This window comes from Protopterus annectens, chromosome 7.part0 (assembly GCF_019279795.1).
Source record: "Protopterus annectens isolate FY-2018-M chromosome 7.part0, PAN1.0, whole genome shotgun sequence".
In the NCBI taxonomy this organism is placed as follows: domain Eukaryota; kingdom Metazoa; phylum Chordata; order Ceratodontiformes; family Protopteridae; genus Protopterus; species Protopterus annectens.
The window spans coordinates 1984218795-1984241193 of record NC_056739.1 but is presented as its reverse complement, the minus strand read 5'-3'; the positions used below and the strand labels follow the sequence as shown (position 1 = coordinate 1984241193).

Sequence of the window (22399 nt, the reverse complement as noted above, 5' to 3'; positions counted from 1 at the left end):
CTAGTTCTAACGGCTCAGCTGAATAATAATGTCAGTCGCAGAGCTCCACATCATAATCCTGCTAATTCCTGCTTCTCTCTCTGCAAAGTGAACAAAGGCAACTAAAGATACGGATGGCTTTCACAAATAAAACGCAAGTGCTTAAAAGACATCCAGAAGCACTACTCTCAGTAATGAAGACCTGGACTTTTACAGAAAAGAAATACTGAGGTAAGATTTTAAACCTTTTACCAGATCAACGGACAGGAACTGCAAACACAATAGCAATAACCACATAACTATATAAAGGGCAGGCATTCGTAACAAAGAACCCTCGTTGTTGATGTTGAAAGTAATGAAATCGTGAAGAGAAGTCCCAAAAGCTCCTTAGTTGTAAAAGTGAACGTCTTTCTTTGGTGGAAGGAAAGGTTTACAAGCCATGCTAATGCAAGCTATCATGCAGCTCAACAGCTACATAATTACTTTGGCTCTATAAAATGGCAAGTCGCCCAACAGAGCATATAAAGTAAACTACAATAAAGAAAGCAAACATGCAAAATACTGGCATGTAATATTCAAAATATATAAGAATAGTTTTTTAGTTTTTTAAGGTCTCCCTAAGAAATTTTGTAACAATAAGGTGGTATTCAAGGACATCAGTAAGGACAATGTAACTCCACATTTCAAAAGTAGAGGCTACAGAGAGGCAGAAAACAACAGATCAGTCAGTCTGAGCCCATTGACTGGAACAGTAGTAGAATCACATATTACAGAAAGAGTCACTTAGTACACATAGGACAGTGAATTGTATCATACAAAACAGCACACATTCACAGCAGAAAGCCCAGATCATACAAATCCAATGCAATTTCTTTGACTGGGATACCAATGTAATAAACAAGACAGGGTCTGTAGATGTGGCCTAAATGCATTTTATCAAGATGTTAGACAGAGTCTTTAAAAATGATTAATATGATTGCTAGCTAACCATGTAGAGGACCCCAGCATGGTGCTTTCTATTAAACAATAGGCGGGCGATAGATACAGAATGTAATCAGTACAGAATCCAAAGCGAAGAAAACTGAGTCAGAAGTATTGCACCACAGGATTCATTTCTGTGACCAACCATTTCAAAGTGTTTATAAGTGAAGCCACCAAGGGACTAGATGGAAGACCAAGTCAGCAGAAGTGATACAAGGATCTTCCACAGATCCGAAATGTGAGTCTGCATGAACAGGATGACAGAGAATTTTACAAATATATAGGTGCGCATGATAGCTAACAGTATAAAGAAGTGCCAGATAACAAAATCCAGAGGAAAACTACACAATAAGAAATCAATGTGAAAAGATAGTAATGAAAGCTAGATGTCTCTGAAGGCATATGAAGAGATCTTATTAATAGAAAAAAATGTATTCGTCCTTTGCACAGTTACCAAAAAACCTCTGGAGTACTGTGTATAGAACAAAAAGTCTCACCTTTACTATCACTAGGGAGATACTGTTCAAAGAAAGGCAATAAAATGGTACAAATCTGTAAATGAAGACGTATGAACACAAACTAAAGAACCTTAGTATGTATACCATAAAACAAGGTAGGGAAGATGGGATATGACAGACACAGTTAAAAATCTCAGAGGAATAAACAAAGCTGAAAAGGGTAGCATGTTTCAGAAGAATAGCTTTACAAGAATAAGTGGTATCCTTTAAAGACAAATGGAGGAAGGCATACAGCTGATGTGGGGAAGTCCTTTTATTCAAACAGCTGCAGATGTGTTAAATTGAATGCCTTCCTTATGAATATATGAAACCTAAAACTCTGATGGAATTCACAAACATGCATGAAAGTGATAAATGAGCTCGAAGGTCAAGGGGTTGTAGGAAGATGAAACATATTATCCAAGAGTTGCTGATTATCCAGTACGTATGATCAAACTAGATTACCTGAGATGTCTTCACCTATCAGGAAAAAAAATATTTTCTTACATTTTAAGTCAAAGATTCAGAGAAAAAGGAACTATCCTAACACGATAAAGACCTGATAGAGTTTGGCTTCACTTTGTCAACCTCATTTTCTTCTACGGTGTGAAGCATAATTCTCAAAGTTGACCACATTCTTTAACTGTGTAGCCAAACAAAAGCAATTCCAATGGAATGCTCATTTACCTTCAGTTACCACATGTCTATGACTTCCTGCAAACGTCATCCTGAAATTAAATTTATATCTGTAAGCAAACTATTCTTTTTATATCGGTGTACTGGAGATATTACCAAAATACCGTGACTGCATAACATTTAATATTCCTTTCTTCTACTGAACAGGAACAAGTTGCTGAGACAGCAGTCATACATTTTCCCACGGGGGTGGGAAGGAACACTGTTCTCTCTGCATCTCAGTGCTGAGCTGTATTTTAAATGCAAAAACAGTTGTTGTCAAGGGATCACAGATGCAAATGTGTCTCTATGATTTAGACACCTGTTGATCAAGTATTACATTGACACAAGTGCAGTTTAAATCAGGTCACAGGCTGTTCACTGGATACTAAGACGCCATGTACATTCAAATAAAATGTATTAATAATGCCTTTTGCATGCAACGTGTCATAACTTCTGTTTCAAACAAGCAGTACATAACCAGCGATCTAAGTGTGGGTATGACTGCCTTGCTTGACTTGTACTTGTGAGCTGTGGATCAAATTATTCAAAGTAAACATCTTCTGAACTAGTTGATGCCCATTGTCTATGAACACCATGTGTCTGCAAGCACCTTTGTAAATGATAACCCCTTGAAAAAAAAAATTAGTAGCTATTAATCCATCATAACAGACCAGTCCAAGTGCAGTTACTTCCTACTTTTTAGAGCAAAGGAGGGTTGTTGATCACCATCACTCATGCCTGGTGCCTGAGAAACAGAGAGAGACACTGTAAGACGGAACAGAAAAGTATGGACAGATTGACAAATTCTTCACTTAAGTCCTAGAAATGTGGGAACCAAAACAGAGTAACAAAGAAGGAAACAAGTAAAATTTGGTAGGCAAGACTTACAAAAATGGTTAGAAAGTCCCATCACTTCTTTTACCAAGGGCAAGTATTCAATGTGTGTTTAAAGAGTTAAAAGTATTGTCACTAATAAGCATAAAAAAGGATTACAAGAAATAAACACTTTTATGTCAATAATAAGCATAGAAAGGTTTACATAAAATAAAATAAACTTTTATGTCAATAATATGTATAAAAATGGTTACATGAAATAAAGTAAACTTTAATATATATAATTTTACATCTAAACATACCATTAATTACAGGTGTAAAGACAGCCATCCCTTCAAAGTTTGGATCTGTAACTGTTTTGTCCAAAATCAACCCACCAACACTGTAAAAAATGGGAAATAAACAGAAAATTAATAAATACATAAACAGAACTCCTTTAGTTCAAAAAAGAAAACTGACAGTCTTATTCGGGAGTATATAGCATCAGTCAAATGAAATTCCCCTTTTTGCTGGACACCTTCCAAGGACCCATACAATTGACTTTTCAAGGTGTTACTTGTGAGAAGTTCTAGCACAGCATTTTGTCCCCAGCATCCTCAACAACATACCATGAGATACTTTAAAATCTTAAGCTAGATGAGAAGTAACAAACTTATGACATATACAGTACTCTGTACACCTCCAAGAACCTCACCAACTTCCACTACTACTACTTGCTGGCCTGGTAACAGTGACAATTCACCCAAATAAGTGAATGGCCCCACTCCTTCCTGACATTATGTCAAAAAATCTAACCAATGTGGAACCCTCCATTAAGTAACCCAGTCATTTGCAGAGTTAGTAGACTTCTGTTCATACATTCTACAATTCCTGGGGTCTGTGGATGATATAGCTCAAGGAATATTTGTTCAGCACCAAGACTTTTTCACATTTCTAGCATAAAATGAAGCCATGAAATCCATACTGTTATCATTTATGTTATTTTTATGACAACCTGAATGGCAAAACAATCAGAGTACCTCAGTTTTTCTTTTTACTTTTTTATTATGAGTCTTTAGTCTCACTAGTCACATATATGGTTTCAACCCACTTGAAAAGCATGTCTACTGATATTAACTTTTGCTTCTAGTAAGAGACTGACAAAATCAATTAAAGCCCTCTGCCACAGTCTTTCAGAGGCTGCAAATGTCTTAGTTTAGGTTTTACTTGCACATGACTTTATTATAATGACAACAAACATTTAACATCTCAGTGTATCTTTAGTCACCAGTATTTCCCTTAGATCAGTTAAGCCACACTCTATATTCCTCAACATTATTAATGATTAAATAGTTGGTCATTCTATTTTTCAAAAATATTCCAATTTTGCTTTGCAATATCATCAGCTATTATAATCTAACCGCTGGCATATCTATAGAAAAATAGCTATAATTGTTTTCTATCCATTTACATTTTGAATAAATAATACCTTAAATCCGGTCCTTCAAGTATCTGGATATTACAGGAACCAGTTTCATTTTTTTTAACATTTCCATTTCCTTCCTAATTATGCCAAATTTAGCATCTTAATAATAAATCTGCACTGTTTCTCTAAATTATCCCTTATATAGTACAATCCACATAATATTTAAAAAAGTGGTTCAGTAGATTCCAGTTGCTGAAATAAAAATTAGCAACTGAAAACTGAAACTGCCCTTATTGCACAGCTCAGCACAAGTACATTAATTGTATAACTTCAACTTCATGCAAGCTTGTATGTACTTCAAAATACTGTGTAATAGCATAATGGTGCAACCTGTCATAGTCTATTTCAAATGAAATCTTTTAAGTGCAGTTCTGTGCAACAAATGGAATAACATTTTGAAAATATGCCATTCTGTTGCCATATTACATATAAAATATTAAACAGTACAATCACTTCAGAAATCTATCTTCCCTCATTGTTCAGAGGTAGGTACTAGGCTATCTGCCCGAGGGCATTTATAAGCCTAGCCAGAGTGTGTTGGCTTTCACTGCCCCATTGATTAATTAACTGAGCCTCTGTCAAGCAGAGCCAATGAAGTGATCCCAGGGGTGTATTTTCTGCTACCCATCCACTCGTCAAGGCTTCTCTTGAAGAGTATTACTGAGGGGCTCTGCCTAATGTAGTTAGGAATTTTGTTCCAAAGCATGGGGAGTCTCTGTGACAGGAATCTATCCCTCCAGCATGTTCTAATTATTGCTGTGGCGAGGTTTAGCTCACTAGAGCGTGTGGCTCGCAGTGACTTGGATTTCTTTAGGTGCAGCATGTCCATCAATTCTGAGTTGGACATGGCTTTGTAAGTCGGGCAGCGATCACCTCTGAGTAAGCGATATGCCACTGAGTACAGCCGGAGTTTTTTCAGTTGGGCTGCATAGGACATATGTTTGAGGCCAGTAATCCTCTTGGTGAGGTGCTTTTGTGGTCTTTCAAGCTGTTGGAAGTGTCTTGTGAGGTACATCCCAAATGGGGCATTGTACTCTATGATGGGCTGATGAGTGACGAGTAGAGGGGCACTATAACCTCATTATTTCTAGATGCAAACCCCTTAGTAATTAGATGGGCCACATAGAAGGATTTCCTAACTACTTTGGCAATATGATTGTCAATGGAGAGATTACTATCTACCTGGGTCCCCAGATCTCTTATTACCTCTTCTGTATTAAGGGGGCTGCCGCCTATGTGGTAATTCGTGGGTGTTTTGTTTTTCCCAAACGGGATGACTTTGCATTTTTTGGCAATTAGCTTGAGGCCATGACTTTGACACCAGGTGTCTGTCTCAGTAAGGCCTTTTTGGAGGATGTCAGTGTCAGCCGGAGAGTCAATTATGGCTCCCAGTTTGCAGTCATCGACGAACTTGGTTAGCCATAATCCTCCTGTGTTTGCCTGTACTTCTGAGAAATATATGCCGAATAGTAAGGGTCCCAGAACCGAGCCTTGTGGGACACCATTTGTGACTGGTTTAGAGTCAGACGTGGAGCCTGCTATTCTTACCGTGTGAGTTCTGTCTGTAAGCCAGTTGGCAACCCATCTTGTGACGTAGGGGTTTATGTTCAGGCTGGTGAGTTTTTCTATAATACCCGAGTGAGGAATGGTGTTGAATGCCTTGGCAAGATCAAGGTAGGCTGTGCGAACCACCTTTCCCTCGTCTATGGCCTTGGTAACTGTCTCGAAGAAGTCAACCAGGTTTAGTAGGCATCTTCTGCCCTTAACAAAGCTGAACTGGGTTGGGTCAAGTGTTTGGAGGTTCCCAATGTCTTTGTTAATGAGTTCCATGATGATCCGCTCCATAGCCTTGCAGACCAGGCTAGTCAGGCTTATGGGGCGATAGTTACCAGGGTCAGCTGTGGCCCCTCTTTTGTGGAGCAGAATAACCATTGCTGTGCGCCATTCTATGGGCATGTAGTCTGTGGAGAGGCTGTGGTTGAACAGCGTGTTTAGGTGGGGGGGTTAGTTCATTCTGTAGTTTGTGCAAGACGCAGCCTGGGACACCATCTGGCCCCATTGATGCTGTGTTTTTGGCTTTTGAAAGGGCTGTTTTCACCTGTGCTTCTGTGATTTCCAGGACACTACACTTTTCCGGTATTATTGTGGGCCCTTTTGAAGGTGAGAGGGAGGTGAACTTTGCAATGAATCTATCTGCCAGTATGTTGGTAATATCAGTAGGTTCAGTATATTTTGTGCTATTTTGCACTATCTCAGAGCATATCTGTGAGTTGCCACTTAGATTCTTGACATAGCTAAAGAAGGCTTTGTGGTTATCTTTCAAATTCTTGGCTATTTTTTTTCGAAGTTAGCCTTGGATGATTTTATGAGGGACCTTAGTTTCTTACTGATACTGATCAGGGATGTCTTTCCTTCTTGGGATTGGCTTTTTTTCTGAACTAGTTTCTTCCTTTTGTTGTATAACCTGTTTATGGCAGGGGTCCACCAGACTGGTTTCCTTCTCTTAGGGGAGTGAGTCTTGGTTTTGCTAGGGATGGCATGATCCATGCATCCTTGTAGGTTCATAGGTTCATACTACGCTATTTGCCTCAGGGCATTTGTAAGCCTAGCCAGAGTGTGTTTGGCTTTCGCCACCCATTAAAATTAATTTTACTATGCCCTTTTCCGAGGTTTAGTTTACTGTGCCTCTGTCTAACAGTGACACAGAAGTGATACCCGGGGTCAACCTACGATCTCCCATCCACTCATCAAGATTCCTCTTGAAGAGAGTCAGTGAGGGACTCTGCCTAACCTGGACTGGGATTTTATTCCAGAGTGAAGGGAGCCTCTGGGTTATGAATCTGTCCCTCCAGCATGTCCTATTTATTTCTGTGCTGAGGTTCAAATCCCTCGAGTGCGTAGCTCGATAGGATTTGGATTTTCCGAGGTGCAGCATGTCCATTAATTCCGGGTTGGACATGGCTTTATACGTCAGGCACAGATCACCTCTAAGCAGGTGGTATGCAACCGAGTAGAGCTGGAGTTTCTTTAACCGGGAAGCATATGGCATCTGTTTGAGCCCTTTGATCCTCTTGGTGAGGTACTTTTGGGGTCTTTCTAGTTGCTGAAGGTGTCTGGTAAGGTACATCCCAAAAGGGGCATTGTACTCAATTACTTGTCTGATGAGGGATGAGTAAAGAGGCACAATGACTTCCCCTGATCTAGATGTGAATCCCTTCATGATTAGGTGGTCTATCTAACCACTAACCACTTTGGCCACGTGGTTGTCAAATGAGAGATTGCTATCAACTTGGGTCCCCAGGTCCCTAATTACTTTGTCCGTACTTAATGGATTACCACCTATGTGGTAATTTGTGGGAACTTTGTTTTTGCCAAAGGGGATGACTATACACTTTTTGGCGTTTAGCTTGAGGCCATGGCCCTGGCACCAGTTGTCTGTTTCTATGAGACCCTTTTGGAGGATGCTTGTGTCAGCTGCAGAGTTGATTATGGTGCCCAGTTTGCAGTCATCTGCGAACTTGGTCAGCCACAGTCCTTCCGTGTTGGCCTGTACCTCCGAGAAATATATACCGAACAAGAGAGGTCCCAAGATTGAGCCTTGTGGGATGCCACTTGTAACTGGTTTGGAGTATGACATGGTTCCAGCAATTCTAACCATGTGGGTTCTGTCCTTGAGCCAGTTTGCAACCCATCTAGTGACATAGGGGTTTATATTTAAGCTGGATAGCTTATCTATGATGCCCGAGTGGGGTATTGTATCGAAGGCTTTTGCGAGGACCAGGTAGGCTGTGTGGACCACCTTCTCCTTATCAATGGCCTTGGTGACTGTTTCAAAGAAATCGACCAGGTTTAAGAGGCAGGATCTGCCCTTAACAAAGCCGAACTGGGTAGGATCCAGTGTCTGTAGGTCCCCAATATATTTATTTATGAGTTCCATGATGATCCTTTCCATAGCTTTGCAGACCAAGCTAGTCAGGCTTATGGGGTGATAGTTTCCAGGATACATTGAGGCACCACCTTTGTGGAGAGGGACCACCATTGCTGTACGCCACTCTTTGGGTACATATCCTGTAGTAAGGCTGAGATTGAACAGTAGCTTTATGTTTGGGTTCAGCTCATCTTGGAGTTCATGTAGGACGCAGCCCGGGACACCGTCTGGTCCCATTGATGCTGTGTTTTAAGCTTTGGAGAGGGCAGTTCTTAGCTGAGCATCTGAGATGTCAGGGGGGCAGCACTCTGCTGGAATAGATATTTGCTCTTTTGGTGGGGAGGTGTGGGGGGGGTTGCGCTGAACCTGTCGGCCAGGATATTGGCAATGTCTGTGGGTTCAGTGTATTTTTTGTCATTTTGGACTAATTCTGAGCATATCTGGGAATTCCCACCCAGGTTCTAACATAACTAAAGAAAGCTTTGTGATTATCTTTAGTGTCCTGTGCAATTTTTCTCTCAAAGCTGGCCTTAGATGATTTTATGAGTGCCCGTAGTTTTTGCTAATACTGATCAGAGATGCCTTCCCTTTTTGGGATTTTGCTCTATCATGTAGTAACTTCCTTCTTCTATTGTATAGTTGGTTTATGGCTGGGGTCCACCAGACAGGACGCCTGCCTTTGGGGGACTGGGTCTTATTTTTATTTGGGATTGCATGATCCATGCATTCCTGTAGGTGTTCAAAGAATGCGTTTATAAAGGATTTTGCGGTCTGGGCCTTATTTTCCACAGGCCCGGGGGCTTTGACGGATTCCACCTCGCTTTTGAGTAGTGTGAAGTTTGCTTTAGAGAAGTTTTTCACTGTGGTTTTCTGGGCAGAGGGTGGGGTCGGGATGTGGATATCCAGTGAGATTAATTTATGGTCTGATTTTACCAGTGAGGGATACACTTCTGGTCTGGAGCATAGAGTCCCCATGTTGGTGATGATCAGGTCCAGTATGTTTTCTCCTCTTGTGGGAGTGGTCACAAGTTGTTCCATAGCATTTGAGTTTATAAATTCTAGGAATCTTTGGGCTAGGGTGTTAGAGCTAGAGTAATGCTCCCAGTCTATGTTTGGGTAGTTGAAGTCGCCCAATATAATGGTGTTTGGAGAGACCTTCATATTTTCCAGTGTTATCAGGAAGGCCGAGTGGGGTTCCTGGGTTTGGGAGGGTGGTCTGTAGCAGGCTATAAACTGGAAGGCAGTTTTACCCACTGTTAGTTGCACATGGATAGTCTCCGGTGCTTCGTGCTGTGCCACCAACCTGGAGGTGTGGGTATCTTTGACGAATATTGATACTCCCTCTCCTTTTGTGGTTCGGTCCGAGTTTTGGGGTCGAAAAGCATGGTATGAGGTATAACCTGGTAGTGCTGGGGTGCTCTCGGGAGCCTTGAACCAGGTTTCTGTTACTGCACAGATATCGATGTTCTCCATGCTAAGGGGAGTTTCGAGTGCGTGCATCTTGAGGTTTAGACTTCTGGAGTTGAGTAGCATTACTCTTAGTTTCTTATCCCTTGTGATACCTATGGAGGTGGGTTTGTCTTTTGAGCCTTGCCTAAAAAAGGCACTATGGGGGTGGCAAGAGCCTTTGCCAATATCCGAAAGCCCAGGGGTGACAGGTACAAGCCATCCCAAGCAAAGCAGCGTGGCTTGTCGAGCATGTCATCACAGGCTGACAGGCATTGGATCCCCTTTGAATGACACCAATACTTAAGCCAACTGTTGACATTGATCATCTTGTCTTCATATTGTGGCATCATTCTTGGTGAGGGTAAGATGCTACTCAAGGTCAGGGTCATACCGGCTTGGGCTACATGCTCAGAGAGCTCCTCTATGTCTCTTTTCATGTAGTCCAGGGAGGTACGTCTCAGGTCATTCACACCAGCATGGACAATGACTGAGTCACATTTGTACTTGCCTTGGAGTGACCTGAGTGCTTGTGTTATGTGGCGGATCCTAGCGCCCGACAGGCAGCTCACCGTGACCTTTTCCTTGTTCAGCCTGGTGAGCGGGACTTCAGTGTGCCTGACGATAGAATCACCTATTACAAGTGTATCAGGTGTGTTGTTTAGCCTTAAGGGCTGTGACTGTTCGGCACACTGGCTTTGTGAACTATGTGTTGCACGTGTTTTGTTTTGGGGTAGCGGTTGCTTGGGTGTCTGCTTTGGAGGTCTCTGCTGCTTAGGCAGATTTTTATTTAGAGCCTCCGAGTATGTTTTTGTGTGTTTATGTGTTTGGTTTGCTGTCGTGGTAGGGCTATGTGAGACTGGAATTGTAGTGAGTAGAGGCTTTAGAGTAGGAATAGGGTGTTTATTATGAGAACTAGAGCAGTTCTAAGGGAAAAAGTGAAGAGCAGACTTTGTGGAGCCGAGAATGGTTTAAACCCAATTAAGAGGCACTGCCTGATGCTGCGCTATGCGCAAAATCACGCAAAGCTGCGCTAAAGCGGGTTTTATACAGGGGGACTTGAAAGGGCTAGAAATTGGCCCAAAACGGCCAATAGACTACCAGATTCTTGTGCTGGGAACACTCCTCCAGGGATAGATAGGCTGCTCTCAGCTCCCCACTCCCACTGGTGAACAAAGAAGCCTCCCTTTATCCAAGAAAGGAAATGGGCAACACAGGAACTTTCCAAAAGTCCAGAATACAGCAAAGCCTGTATTTGGACTACTCTAGGTCAGGAAAGGCGGGAAACAATGATAATTTTTTTGTTTTTTTCTTTTTTTGCAGGAAAATGCAATAAATATGTAACACAGGCTAGCATAGGTGCTCATAGAGCGCAATTGTAAAGGATTCTGCATCTTGGGCAGTGTTATCCTTTAGCGTGGGGGCTGTGAAACTTACCAACTCTGCCTTAAGTAAGGTGAAGGTTGCTTTAGAAAAGTTTTTCACTGTGGTTTCCTTGGCTGGGGGTGGTGGTGGGTTGTGGACATCCAGGGTGATTAGTTTATGGTCTGATCTAACCAGTGACGGGTTGACCTCTGGTACGTAGCACCATGTTGGTGATGAACAGGTCCAATATGTTGTGGCCTCTAATGAAATACAAATGTTTCTTGTAGTACAACTCTATCAGCAAAACCCAAAACAACTATGAGTATACCATGAATACCTGGGGTAAAATAGGACAAGAATTTCAACGACAAAGTTAAAAAACTGATTTATTAATAAAAAAAAAATAAAAATGAAATGGTTTAGCGCTTTCATCTAAAATCATAGACTTCATCAGAACCCATAGTACGGTGACCTGACAGTTTAAATACACTGTTCTTCCAGTCATTTCACAGTACTGAATTAATGAATAATTAATTACTGTTTGATTCATATGACATCATATCCTGCATACATCCAGGTAAATAAATAAAAAATGATAGAACAAATGATTATGCCTCACAAAAATGTACAATAATAACTAATATTAGAAAGTAGAACCATTCTATAATAGAATTAATGAACTTTTAACCTTCCTCAAACTTTAGCTTGTAGTACCGGCTTGATGGAAATGTATTCATTAATTCCTGGTGGTATGGTAGCATTTAGAAGTATCTGCCATCTCACTTCTTTTTCACCTAATAATATCTTCAAATTGCCTCCTCTATTAGACTTATTCAAAACTTCCAGTAAGGCAAATTTGAAAGTAGAACATCCCATACTGACCCTAATATGTTTATATAATGCATTATTAGCCTCACCTCAGGTTTTGTGCCCACTGAGTGGCGCAGAGCTGCAGTTATCCCAATCCACAAGGGGGGATCCACCTTGGATCCTGGAAACTACCATCCCATCAGTCTGACAAGCCTTATCTGCAAGGCCATGGAGCGTATTATCATTGAACTTATAAACAAAGACATTGGCAACCTTCAAACACTGGACCCCACCCAGTTTGGGTTTGTGAAGGGCCGATCTTGTCTCCTGAACCTGATTGACTTCTTTGAATCAGTCTCCAGAGCCATGGACAAGGGTAAGGTGGTCCACACAGCCTATCTAGACCTTGCCAAGGCCTTTGACATCATCCCCCACTCTGGAATCATAGATAAACTTACTAAGTTGGGCATTAATCCCTATGTCACCCAATGGGTTGCTAAATGGCTTACTGATAGAACCCACACTATAAAAGTAGCCGACTCCAAATCCAGCTCCAGACAAGTGACAAGTGGAGTACCTCAGGGTTCAGTCCTGGGGCGCTCTTGTTTGGCATCTACTTCTCTGAAGTACAGGCCAACACTAAGGGACTCTGGCTAACAAAGTTTGCAGATGACTGCAAACTGGGAGCCATTATTGAATCCCCAAATGATGTGGATACTCTACAACAGGGCCTTACAGAAACAGATGCTTGGTGCCAGAGCCATGGGCTCAAGCTCAATGCCAAGAAATGTATTGTTATCCCTTTGGGAAAAACATGTATCCATGAATTACCATATAGGTGGCAGTACACTAAACACAGAAAGTGTGATAAGAGACTTAGGGACACAGGTGGACAGTGGTCTCACCTTCGATAACCACATCGCCACAACAGTCAGGAAATCCTTCTATGTGGCACACCTCATCACGAAGGGCTTTTCATCCAGAAAAAAGGAGGTCATTGTCCCACTGTACTCATCCCTCATTAGACCCATTATAGAATACAACGCCCCATTTGGTATGTACCTCTCAAGACATCTGCAACAACTGGAAAGGCCTCAGAAATACCTCACTAAAAGAATCACAGGCCTAAAGCAGATGCCCTATGCTGACCGCCTTAAAAAACTCCAGCTATACTCTGTCGCATATCGTGTACTCAAGAGACAATCTCTGCTTAACATACAAGGCCATGTCAAACCCAGAGCTGTTGGACATGCTACACTTAAAGAAATCCCAATCCCTCAGAGCTACACGCTCCAGGGATCTAAACCTTGTCATCACAATAAACAAAACATGCTGGAGGGATAGGTTCCTGACCCAAAGACTCCCCAGACTCTGGAATAGATTGCCTATACATGTCAAGCAGAGTGCCTCTTTGGACCTCTTCAAAAGGAACCTTGACGATTGGATGGGAGAAAGAAAATTCACCCCAGGGATCACGTCAGTCGCCCTGCTAGACAGGGGTCCAGGAAAGTAAATAATGTGGGAAGAAATAGCCAGGGAATTGTTATGGCTAGGCTTGTATAGGCCCTAGGGCTGATAGCCTAGTACCAACCTATGAACCTATTAGCATCTCTTCTGATGGCATAAAGATTATCATAAATCCTATCTTTAAGATGTCTCCCAGTTTGGCCCACATAAAATCTGGGACATCGTGTGCACTTAGCAAAATAGATAACATTTTTAGTTTGACAGTTCCCTTTCCTAAAATAAATACAGGTGTGATTTTTATTACTAACCACTAAAGACATATCTTCCAGAATTGCATGACACTGATTACAGTGCCCACATTTTTTGTGCCACCCTTACCATACTGAGTGTATGATCTAATACCTTGAAATTTCTTTTTCAAATTATTTCCTATTCTATGGGTGAATCTTGGCTCGTCTCCCACTAAGGAAAAGACTTCCTCATCACATCTAAGAATATTAATTTTCATTTATTTTTTATTAATAAATCAGTTTTTTTAACTTTGTCGTTGAAATTCTCGTCTTAATTTACCCCAGGTATTCATGGTATACTCGTAGATGTTGTGGCCTCTGGTAGGGGAGTTTACCAGCTGATCCAGGGCATTTGAGTTGATAAATTCCAGGAAGCGCTGAGCCTGGGAGTTTGTACTCAAGTAGTTTTCCCAGTTAATGGTAGGGTAATTGAAATCTCCCAAGATCAGGGTGTTTGGTAGGACCTTCATGTTTTCCAGTGTCTCCAGATAGGCGAAGTGGTGGTCCTTGGTCATGGAGGGTGATCTGTAGCAGGCCACAATTTGCACTGCAGATTTGCCCGATGTTAGTTGCACATGGATGATCTCAGAGGTATCATGCTGCACCACTAACCTGGAGGTGTGGGTATCCTTGATAAATATGGATACACCCCCTCCTTTTGTGTTTCGGTCCGTGTTCTGTGGCCGAAATGTGTGGTATGAGTTGTAGCCCAGTAGTGCTGGAGTGCTCTCTGGACCCTTGAACCAGGTTTCAGTTACTGCACAGATGTTAAAGTTCTCCATACTTAGGAGTGCTTTGAGTGCATGCATTTTGAGATTTATACTCCTGGCGTTGAGTAGCATAACCTTCATTTTTTTACTTGTGCTGTTTACGGAGGTGGGTTTGAATTTTGAGCCTTGCCTAAAAAAAGGCACTATGGAGTTAAGCATCAATTAGTAGATATAACTGTGGCAAGGTAAGGGTAGGACTTTTCTTTCATTTTAAACATCTTTATAGGGACCCATACATTAATAGAAAATAAAACATAATTACATTTTAACATTTTTCAGGGTAGGACATCTCTTATACCGTTAGCAACCGAAAACTCTTTCAGTGTGCAAAAGTACAGAAGCCATCCATGAACTGCATACAAACCATGAAGCAATTATAATGCATGCAAACAATTAGAACCTGCACTACATGCATATGTTACAAAAAAGATAAATCTAAGATATGCTTCATGCACATAGAAGGCTACTTCAGCTATGTGTGGCTTTACAAATATACAGCCTTTCCTGTCCCACCTCATCCACATGTGGCTTCATAATAATACTGCCTTTTCTGACATAATTTCAGTCAGTTATTACAGGGAGGGGTGGTTGCACCTCAGCAATTTTTTCTCATTCTTAATATTCTAATTCTGAGGAAAGTATGGCCTCAGATTACCCACCATTATTTCTAGTTTTTGCTCTGTCATTGGGTTTGCATTGTATTTTACACATTTTCTAATTACTTAATGCATTTTATTGTGTACTAATAATTTCACTTGCTCTACAATTATTCAAAGGTTGCATCAAGGTTAAATTTGTTTTCTTAATAGCCTGTCCCTTGTGTCTTCTTTCTCATTAAAGACTCCTGCAGCCCACCACATTCACAGTCTTCTTGTCCATTATTTAGCTCAGTAAACATAAATATTGATAGTCTCTTTAGGACGGTGTCCTCTTGTAATGAAATATAGTTTTAATAAATGGCAAGTTCTTTCTGGGCTGAAAGTAATTAATGAATTTGCCTCCAAGGGTTGAAATGTTGCCTTTTTCCTCTTCAAGAAAAGGAGTGTAATACCTTAAATGCCCTTTTCCCCAGCAACACACAGGAATCTAGCACACTTAAGTCTCTTCAGGCTTTTCAAGAAGCACAATCATGGTGGGTTAAACTCAATTTTCAGGATTCATGAATTCCATTACTTCTACTGCTTCCATCCAGTGAAAAGATTCCAGAAGGGTGACACTGAAATATACTTCTACACTTGTGTACTTCCTACTATAGTAACTATTAAAATTAAAATAATATTTATCTTCTTCTCTTGAAAGCAAATCTATTTATTTACTTCTGCAGATGTATTTCTTCAGTTCTGGTAGATATTTCTTCACTATGCGACACTTCACATTAGGAAGCTTAATAAATAACACATCACCAGATGTGATCTAATCTCCATGACACTGGATTGCTCTAGAAACAAGAGTATGCCACATAATTGTACTAGCTCAACAATATTAAATAATACCAGTTATGTTTAGTTAAATTCAGTAATAAGAAAAATATTTTCATCATCACAATGAATAGAAAGATCTCACCAATGCAGCCATAGTTCATTTACCTGCACTAAGAATATCACAGCACTTGGACTGAACCTGAGAGGTATAAGTGTAGCATGAGAGGAACCCACTTTAATAACACAAATGTGATCAATCATGTAATCTTAACACCATATAGGTAGATGTAAGTCACTGCCATTGTCTATAAGATATAAAAGTGTAGTTAGAAAGAATGCCAGGCAACTTAGATGAAAGGCAAGTGCACCAGCCTGCAGAAATGTAACTGCACTTGGCATGACATAGATAAGCAGAATGACAAATGTACTGATGATCCCACATTCGGCTCTACACCCATGGCAGGTGTTATATCACTGAGTACAGCTAACTACTTACAAGCATGTTTCCCATAATTGAGTATTATTGGTCTGTAGTTAGCAATCGAATTCATATCACCCTTTGTGGACATGGGCAATGGTACTCTCTATCCAAAATCTAGGGACTTTGCTTTCTAGCATGTTTCAACTGATGAGCTGGCGTACTGAGATATCCACTTCTCTAGCAATCAGTTTTACATACTTTGGAAGTAGACCATCACATGTAGCAGCTATTTGTATTATCTTTAGCAATTAACGTCTTGACAATATTATACCCTACCGCTTTAACTTTGAATTCTGGAAAAAAGTAAAAAGGTCTGTGAGAGAAGGCTGTATGCTGATGATCACAGTTTCCATAATCATTGACTGAGGCAAATTAGTTGACAAATTGCTTATTTAACAAGACAGACAGTGTTAGTGAAGAAACCATCAATGTTTTTTACCCCTCCGTTGACCAGGTAATTCTACTGGACAAACAGTCCCTTTCTAGGGGCAACCCTGGAGCACTGTCTGGTTAAGTGACATGCTCAGTCACACAGTAGGCAAATGAAAGGTTAAAGGAATCAAAGGAAGCTCATTAACAAACAGTTCAGAGCTTTAGACCTCTGCACTAACTTTCAGGAACGTGTTACCTTTTGTTTGTACATAGCTGCTCAGAAGACCACAGGACTGCATTAGAACATATTTTGCAGGTAGCAGAAAATTTCATTTTAACTTTTCTTACTATAGCAGCACATTTAACCAGAATGCCAGCTAAAAGATTTTTTTTGGTAGTCTTCCATGCATTTCCCCTCTGTACTGTTACTCTAGTAGTATCACAAGTTAGTGAGTCTGGGTGTTTATCTTTCACCCTACATTTGGGAGGCAGCATGTTTAAGTACACCGAGAGAATGATCACTTGAGTAATGCGTATGTCAGCTAGAATGAGCACTGCTACTAAAGGAGAGCATTTCCTGACACACCCATTAGTTGGTCTAAGGACAGTTTTGTGCTTCCAAGCAGCAGAACCTTTGGATATATTGCAGATATGCACTCTAAACAAAACAAAATTCTCAATATAGGGTAATGAGTAACATAAAACTGAACTAATCTTACATAAAAATGTTGGTAAATATAAAGCATGAACACATTATCAAACTTTTGTCTGAGGACTGTAACAAACTTCTTCAGCATTAATATACTCACTGAAACAGTTCAAATACTATAAATAAAGCATATTATTTCACAATTTCCACATTCATTTTTTTAAATACATTCCAGAAATGCTAAAAAGTCATGAGGCCACCCATTCAAAGAGTTACATTTGCTCCAAAAAAGATTTGTGAAGAAACTGTTTATGTAGTTAAATGAAAATTAAAAAGGAGTGCAGTTCCTTGATTATCCAAATATGTGCTTTTCCTGTTCACTTACAAACAGAACCTATGATAAAAGCATTTGTACATATACTATCTTTAAAATGTCTATTTTTTAATGTACTTTATATACTGATCTACTAATTGAACTGAGGGGTTGACTTGCACCTAAAGTTAATTGCCATTTTAGTTTCATTTTTTTCATTATGCTATCAAGATCACCTTTGGACCCAGACCGATAACATCAGTCACCCAACAATGCACTTCTTAAATCTACTAAAGCCTACACTGTGCTTGAAAAGTGCATTTTTGTTACTGATTAACTGAATTGCATATAACTGTTCATATATATCTGTTGTGAAAGCCCCTAAAAGCCTTATTCACATAGGAGCTGTCACAATATGTATACCTTGTGCCATAAACAACATATTTGCTGGAACACGTGAAATGTCCTACTACTCAGAATTAATTACTTATTTGTCATCAGTAGACCTACACTGGCTATGTATCCCACAAGGGTATGTATCATTAGATTTTCACAGATCATTTAAAGATTACAATTCCATTGTTTGTATTCTGTAGCAGAGTCTTTAAATTACAGCCCTTTATTGAAAACATAGAGCTAATTAGCTTTTATAATTTTGAAACTGTTGTGTGTTGCATCCAAATTATGAGTTATATCAGTACTGATACTGTTACTCTTGCATTGAGTTTTAATTTCATTAACCAATGCAAGAGCTTTTTAACAACTCCACTTCATTATCAGATAAATTTTCATCTGTAGTTAATCAAGAAAACTGTATTTTTAACTTTTGACAACATTTTTCTTTTAAGTAACTCCGGTGGTTATTAGTGATGTGCAGATAAGAATTTACAAATGTCTTCTTTCTATCTTAGATCCAAATCTCCTTTCTTCAATAAGTGACACTTCAATGTCCAAATAGTTAGCACATTTCAAAGCTGAACAAATTGGACAACACAGGAAGCATGTGCTCTGAACTTTCATAAACTAACCTAAACGTACTTCAGAACATGTCCATAAAATAAATAACTCATCTATACGACATGCGTGCAGCCTGGCAAACTTAAAGTGCTCACAAGGTACACATACCTCTTCAGTCTTTCTGCCAAGCCCAAACTAGTGAATGCTGGGGTCATACTAGTCTATAACAGTACAGACCTTTGGGAAAAACATACTTCCCAGTAATGCTTCCAGCAGGGTGTTAATAACCTTAATATTCCTGCTACAAGAATACTGTTATCAGTCAAAAAGCACCTGATCATTTCCATACCATTATTGTAGTAGAATATTTATAGTTACCAATATCAAACCAAAATTCCCTACATCAATTTCTACATCCTTCAACTTACTTGGGAAGCACCAAGAATATTTTTTTTTAAGATGATGTAGTCTGCACAACAGGCTTTCTCTTACAATCTAAATACAATGCAAGAGGTTCAACTTTGGAATCAGCAGTCTAAATACCAGCCTAAATGGAAATCATTCTGAATTGTAAAGAATTTTAAAAACTCTTAATGTAATGCCTATTTTAGGGCAAGAAACCTCAAAAAATTAAAAAAAAACATCACTGTCTAATAACCACTTTGTAAGTAAATCAAGCAAATTCAGACATATTTTTCTATATAATCTTTTCTGATTGTGTCTTAAGGCAACAACTATTTAACATCCAAAGCACATGCACTTGAGAAACGAGGAACTGCTCCTCTTTTTTCATGTTCATTTAACTGTATAAACAGTTTCTACACAAAATTATGTCTGAATGGGTAGTTACAAACTAATGTTTTAAATTACTTTTAAGGGATGAACAAGTTAAATCAACAAGCTAAATTATGTAATCACATGACTTGTTTAATATATTTAAACTGTTTCAGTATTAGTTGATTTTGAAGACGTTTAATATAGAGTTTGGACAAAAGGCCCTAATCACTTTATGAAATGCTCATTTTTTCCAACTAGTAACAAATTTGTATTTTATTCTAGGTCTGTATTGTACCCAGATGGCAGGTAAGGACCTCTGGCATAGTCCTTGCTGCTGTTGTCCTGTGGTGTCCTGGTGAGGATTCAGTCCAATGTGTAGGCAGCAGCTGTGATAGGATATACCCTTGTGAGGAATATTATTTGACAGACTCTAAACACTATGTTGCTTTACAGTCCACATCATGCACTGGCAAGATCTGAATTTAACGTCATCAAGGATTAAAGAAAGTTGTAACTGACAGCATAACATCCTGTGGTGCTCTCCACAAGAGTGGATAGCTAATCAGGCTTCACATGACACAGTAAATTATAACTGTCCCCTCCCTCAGAGTTTGTCAGAATGACAATTTGCTCATCTGTTTCTTGCAATATATTTGTATTTTGATAACAAAAATAGTTTGGTATTTCAAAATGTATCTGTAATTATGTTCCATGGGTTGTTAGCCCTTCCTTTCCTTCATGCATACCTAATTTTTATTTATTTATTTAACATTTGTTAACTGGGAAAGTCCGACTTGGAACAAAGCCAATTTTCAATGGAGGCTGGGGAGAAACGCTCCAGACACATGTCTTTGTAATGTGGGAGGTAACCCACACGAAAGTAGGGAGGACATGCAAACTCCGCATAGAAGGCACCCCAGCCGAGAACTGAACTGGAGAACCTCTTGCTGTGAGGCGACAATGCTACCTCTGCACCACACTACTCTTGTCATCTTCATCTTACCCAGCCTCCACTTCAAGAGTTTGATTATACCTTTTCAATTTTATTACTTTTGTTTTGTGGTCTCTTAAAATAACTTTGCCATAACGGTATAAAAATAATACTAACTTAAATTTCATATGAGGTAAAACTACACACACACACACACACACACACACACACACACACACACACACACACACACACACACACGTGTTCATTGTTCTGATTAAAAAAAAAACACCCATTTTTGCTGGTCTCACCGACTGAGGAAAGAATCAATCTTATGCCTGAAAATTTCTGGGGAGTTAGGAAAAAATGAGTTAGTTTTTTGCTGCCTACTGAGGTAATTTGCTATTTGTTGCAGTAACTTCTCAAATTCAGATCATGGAGAGAGATCTTCAGACATGGCATAGAAGGCTGGGTTGTTCAACAACTCCACAGTGTGGCCCTTTACTTATTTTACTTATCTGTTTATTTATTTGACTTATTTATTTCTTAATCAAATAACTGAAATGTTCCTTAGACCCTTTTTAGCTGTGACCCAGGGCAAAAGGCACCACAGTGAAACAAAAAAGGGCTAGTGAATCACAGAATATAACAAGTCAATTGGTAAATGATTTATATTAATTAAACCATATTTAGAATAAACAGTGGTTCCACACCAAGTTTGACATGTAACATTCAATAAGTACGAAACATGTTCAATAACTAACACACAAAATTCACCACACTAAATGTCTCTGACTCCAACCTAGCAGAATATGGTAAAATATAGCAACTCCTGAACATGCAGAGCAGTTTTCTGTCTGATCACCTTATTGTGGGAGGAGAGAAACAGAAGAGACCCTGAAAGACACCTCCTTTGCTGGCTCACTTGCAGTAGGAACCTCTTAACTAAGGGCTACTGTCATGAAAACTGCAGACTGGTGAGGCCACTTCTGTAACTGAGTGGCCAGCAAAGGATGGTACAATTACATCTGTCATCAACTCCAATGTACATGAACTATGATGACACTAATGAGACAATTTCCAAGCATGCTAATACCACTCCTCACTCACATTAACACTAAATCATACAGTAAATGAAGCTTTCAAAAAGAGCTTTACAACTTATGGCAAAGGGACTGTGGGCTTCTACCAAAAATACATTGGTGCTGTGTGTCAGAAAGCAATACCATTGGCTAGCATACCAGTCTTGGGTATCCTGAAAAGCCGTGACCTCTTTCTGCACACTTTGACCTTGTTGTCGATCAGCCCCCTCTATGCCCAATCAGACTATTCTTTCTCCATTACCAGGGTGAGACTTGACCAGGAGGGGCAATCCTTTAAACAGCCATCAGGAGTGGTTTGAGTTTTTATCCTTAGTTTTCCCCATGCCTAATGCACATGCCCAGTAAGTTGTAGTTGATGGAAGTGCAACTGTATGACAGAGGAGAATGCTTTTTCACTTCTGCAAGAGGCATTCCTCCATGCAACACTGAGGAATGACTGCTGAGCTCCCAAGTCTCTACCGGGACTTTAGCTCCACCCAGTGTGCTCCCAAGTGTACATAACCCCTCCCCCTGAATGAGATGAGTAAGCCACGCCCTTTCATCCTCCCCTCCCTGCCAAGCTTCTCTAGTGCCAGGTCTGCTAGCTGAGCACCCAGTTACACCATGTAGTGAGGCTGAATGTTCATTACTTATTAATTCAGAAAGCCTACTTGACACAAGTTTCTCTTTCAAAAGGCAACCCAGGAACGTTGTCAATTTAAATGACTACTCAGAATCACACAGCAAGTAAATGGAGGCTGAAAACAATCAAACTATGGAATACAGAAATTACAGCTTTAACCTTCTGTGATAAATGCTAGACAAATACTTGTCCCCCATGCAGACACCACTGCCTTTCCCACCAAGAAATGGACGGGCACTAAAGTTGCATCTTCATGGTGATGG

General features: G+C 39.9%; 1 protein-coding gene across 3 annotated transcripts in view; it reads right to left on the bottom strand.

Moving 5' to 3' along the window:
- Positions 1-22399, bottom strand: part of SLC41A3 (solute carrier family 41 member 3) — a 1429505-nt gene that overhangs the window by 176148 nt on the left and 1230958 nt on the right. For all 3 annotated transcript variants that reach the window (XM_044078408.1, XM_044078407.1, XM_044078409.1), the window contains one exon: positions 3272-3351. In XM_044078408.1, coding sequence (XP_043934343.1) covers positions 3272-3351 — 80 coding nt within the window. The remainder of the gene's footprint in view (positions 1-3271; positions 3352-22399) is intronic.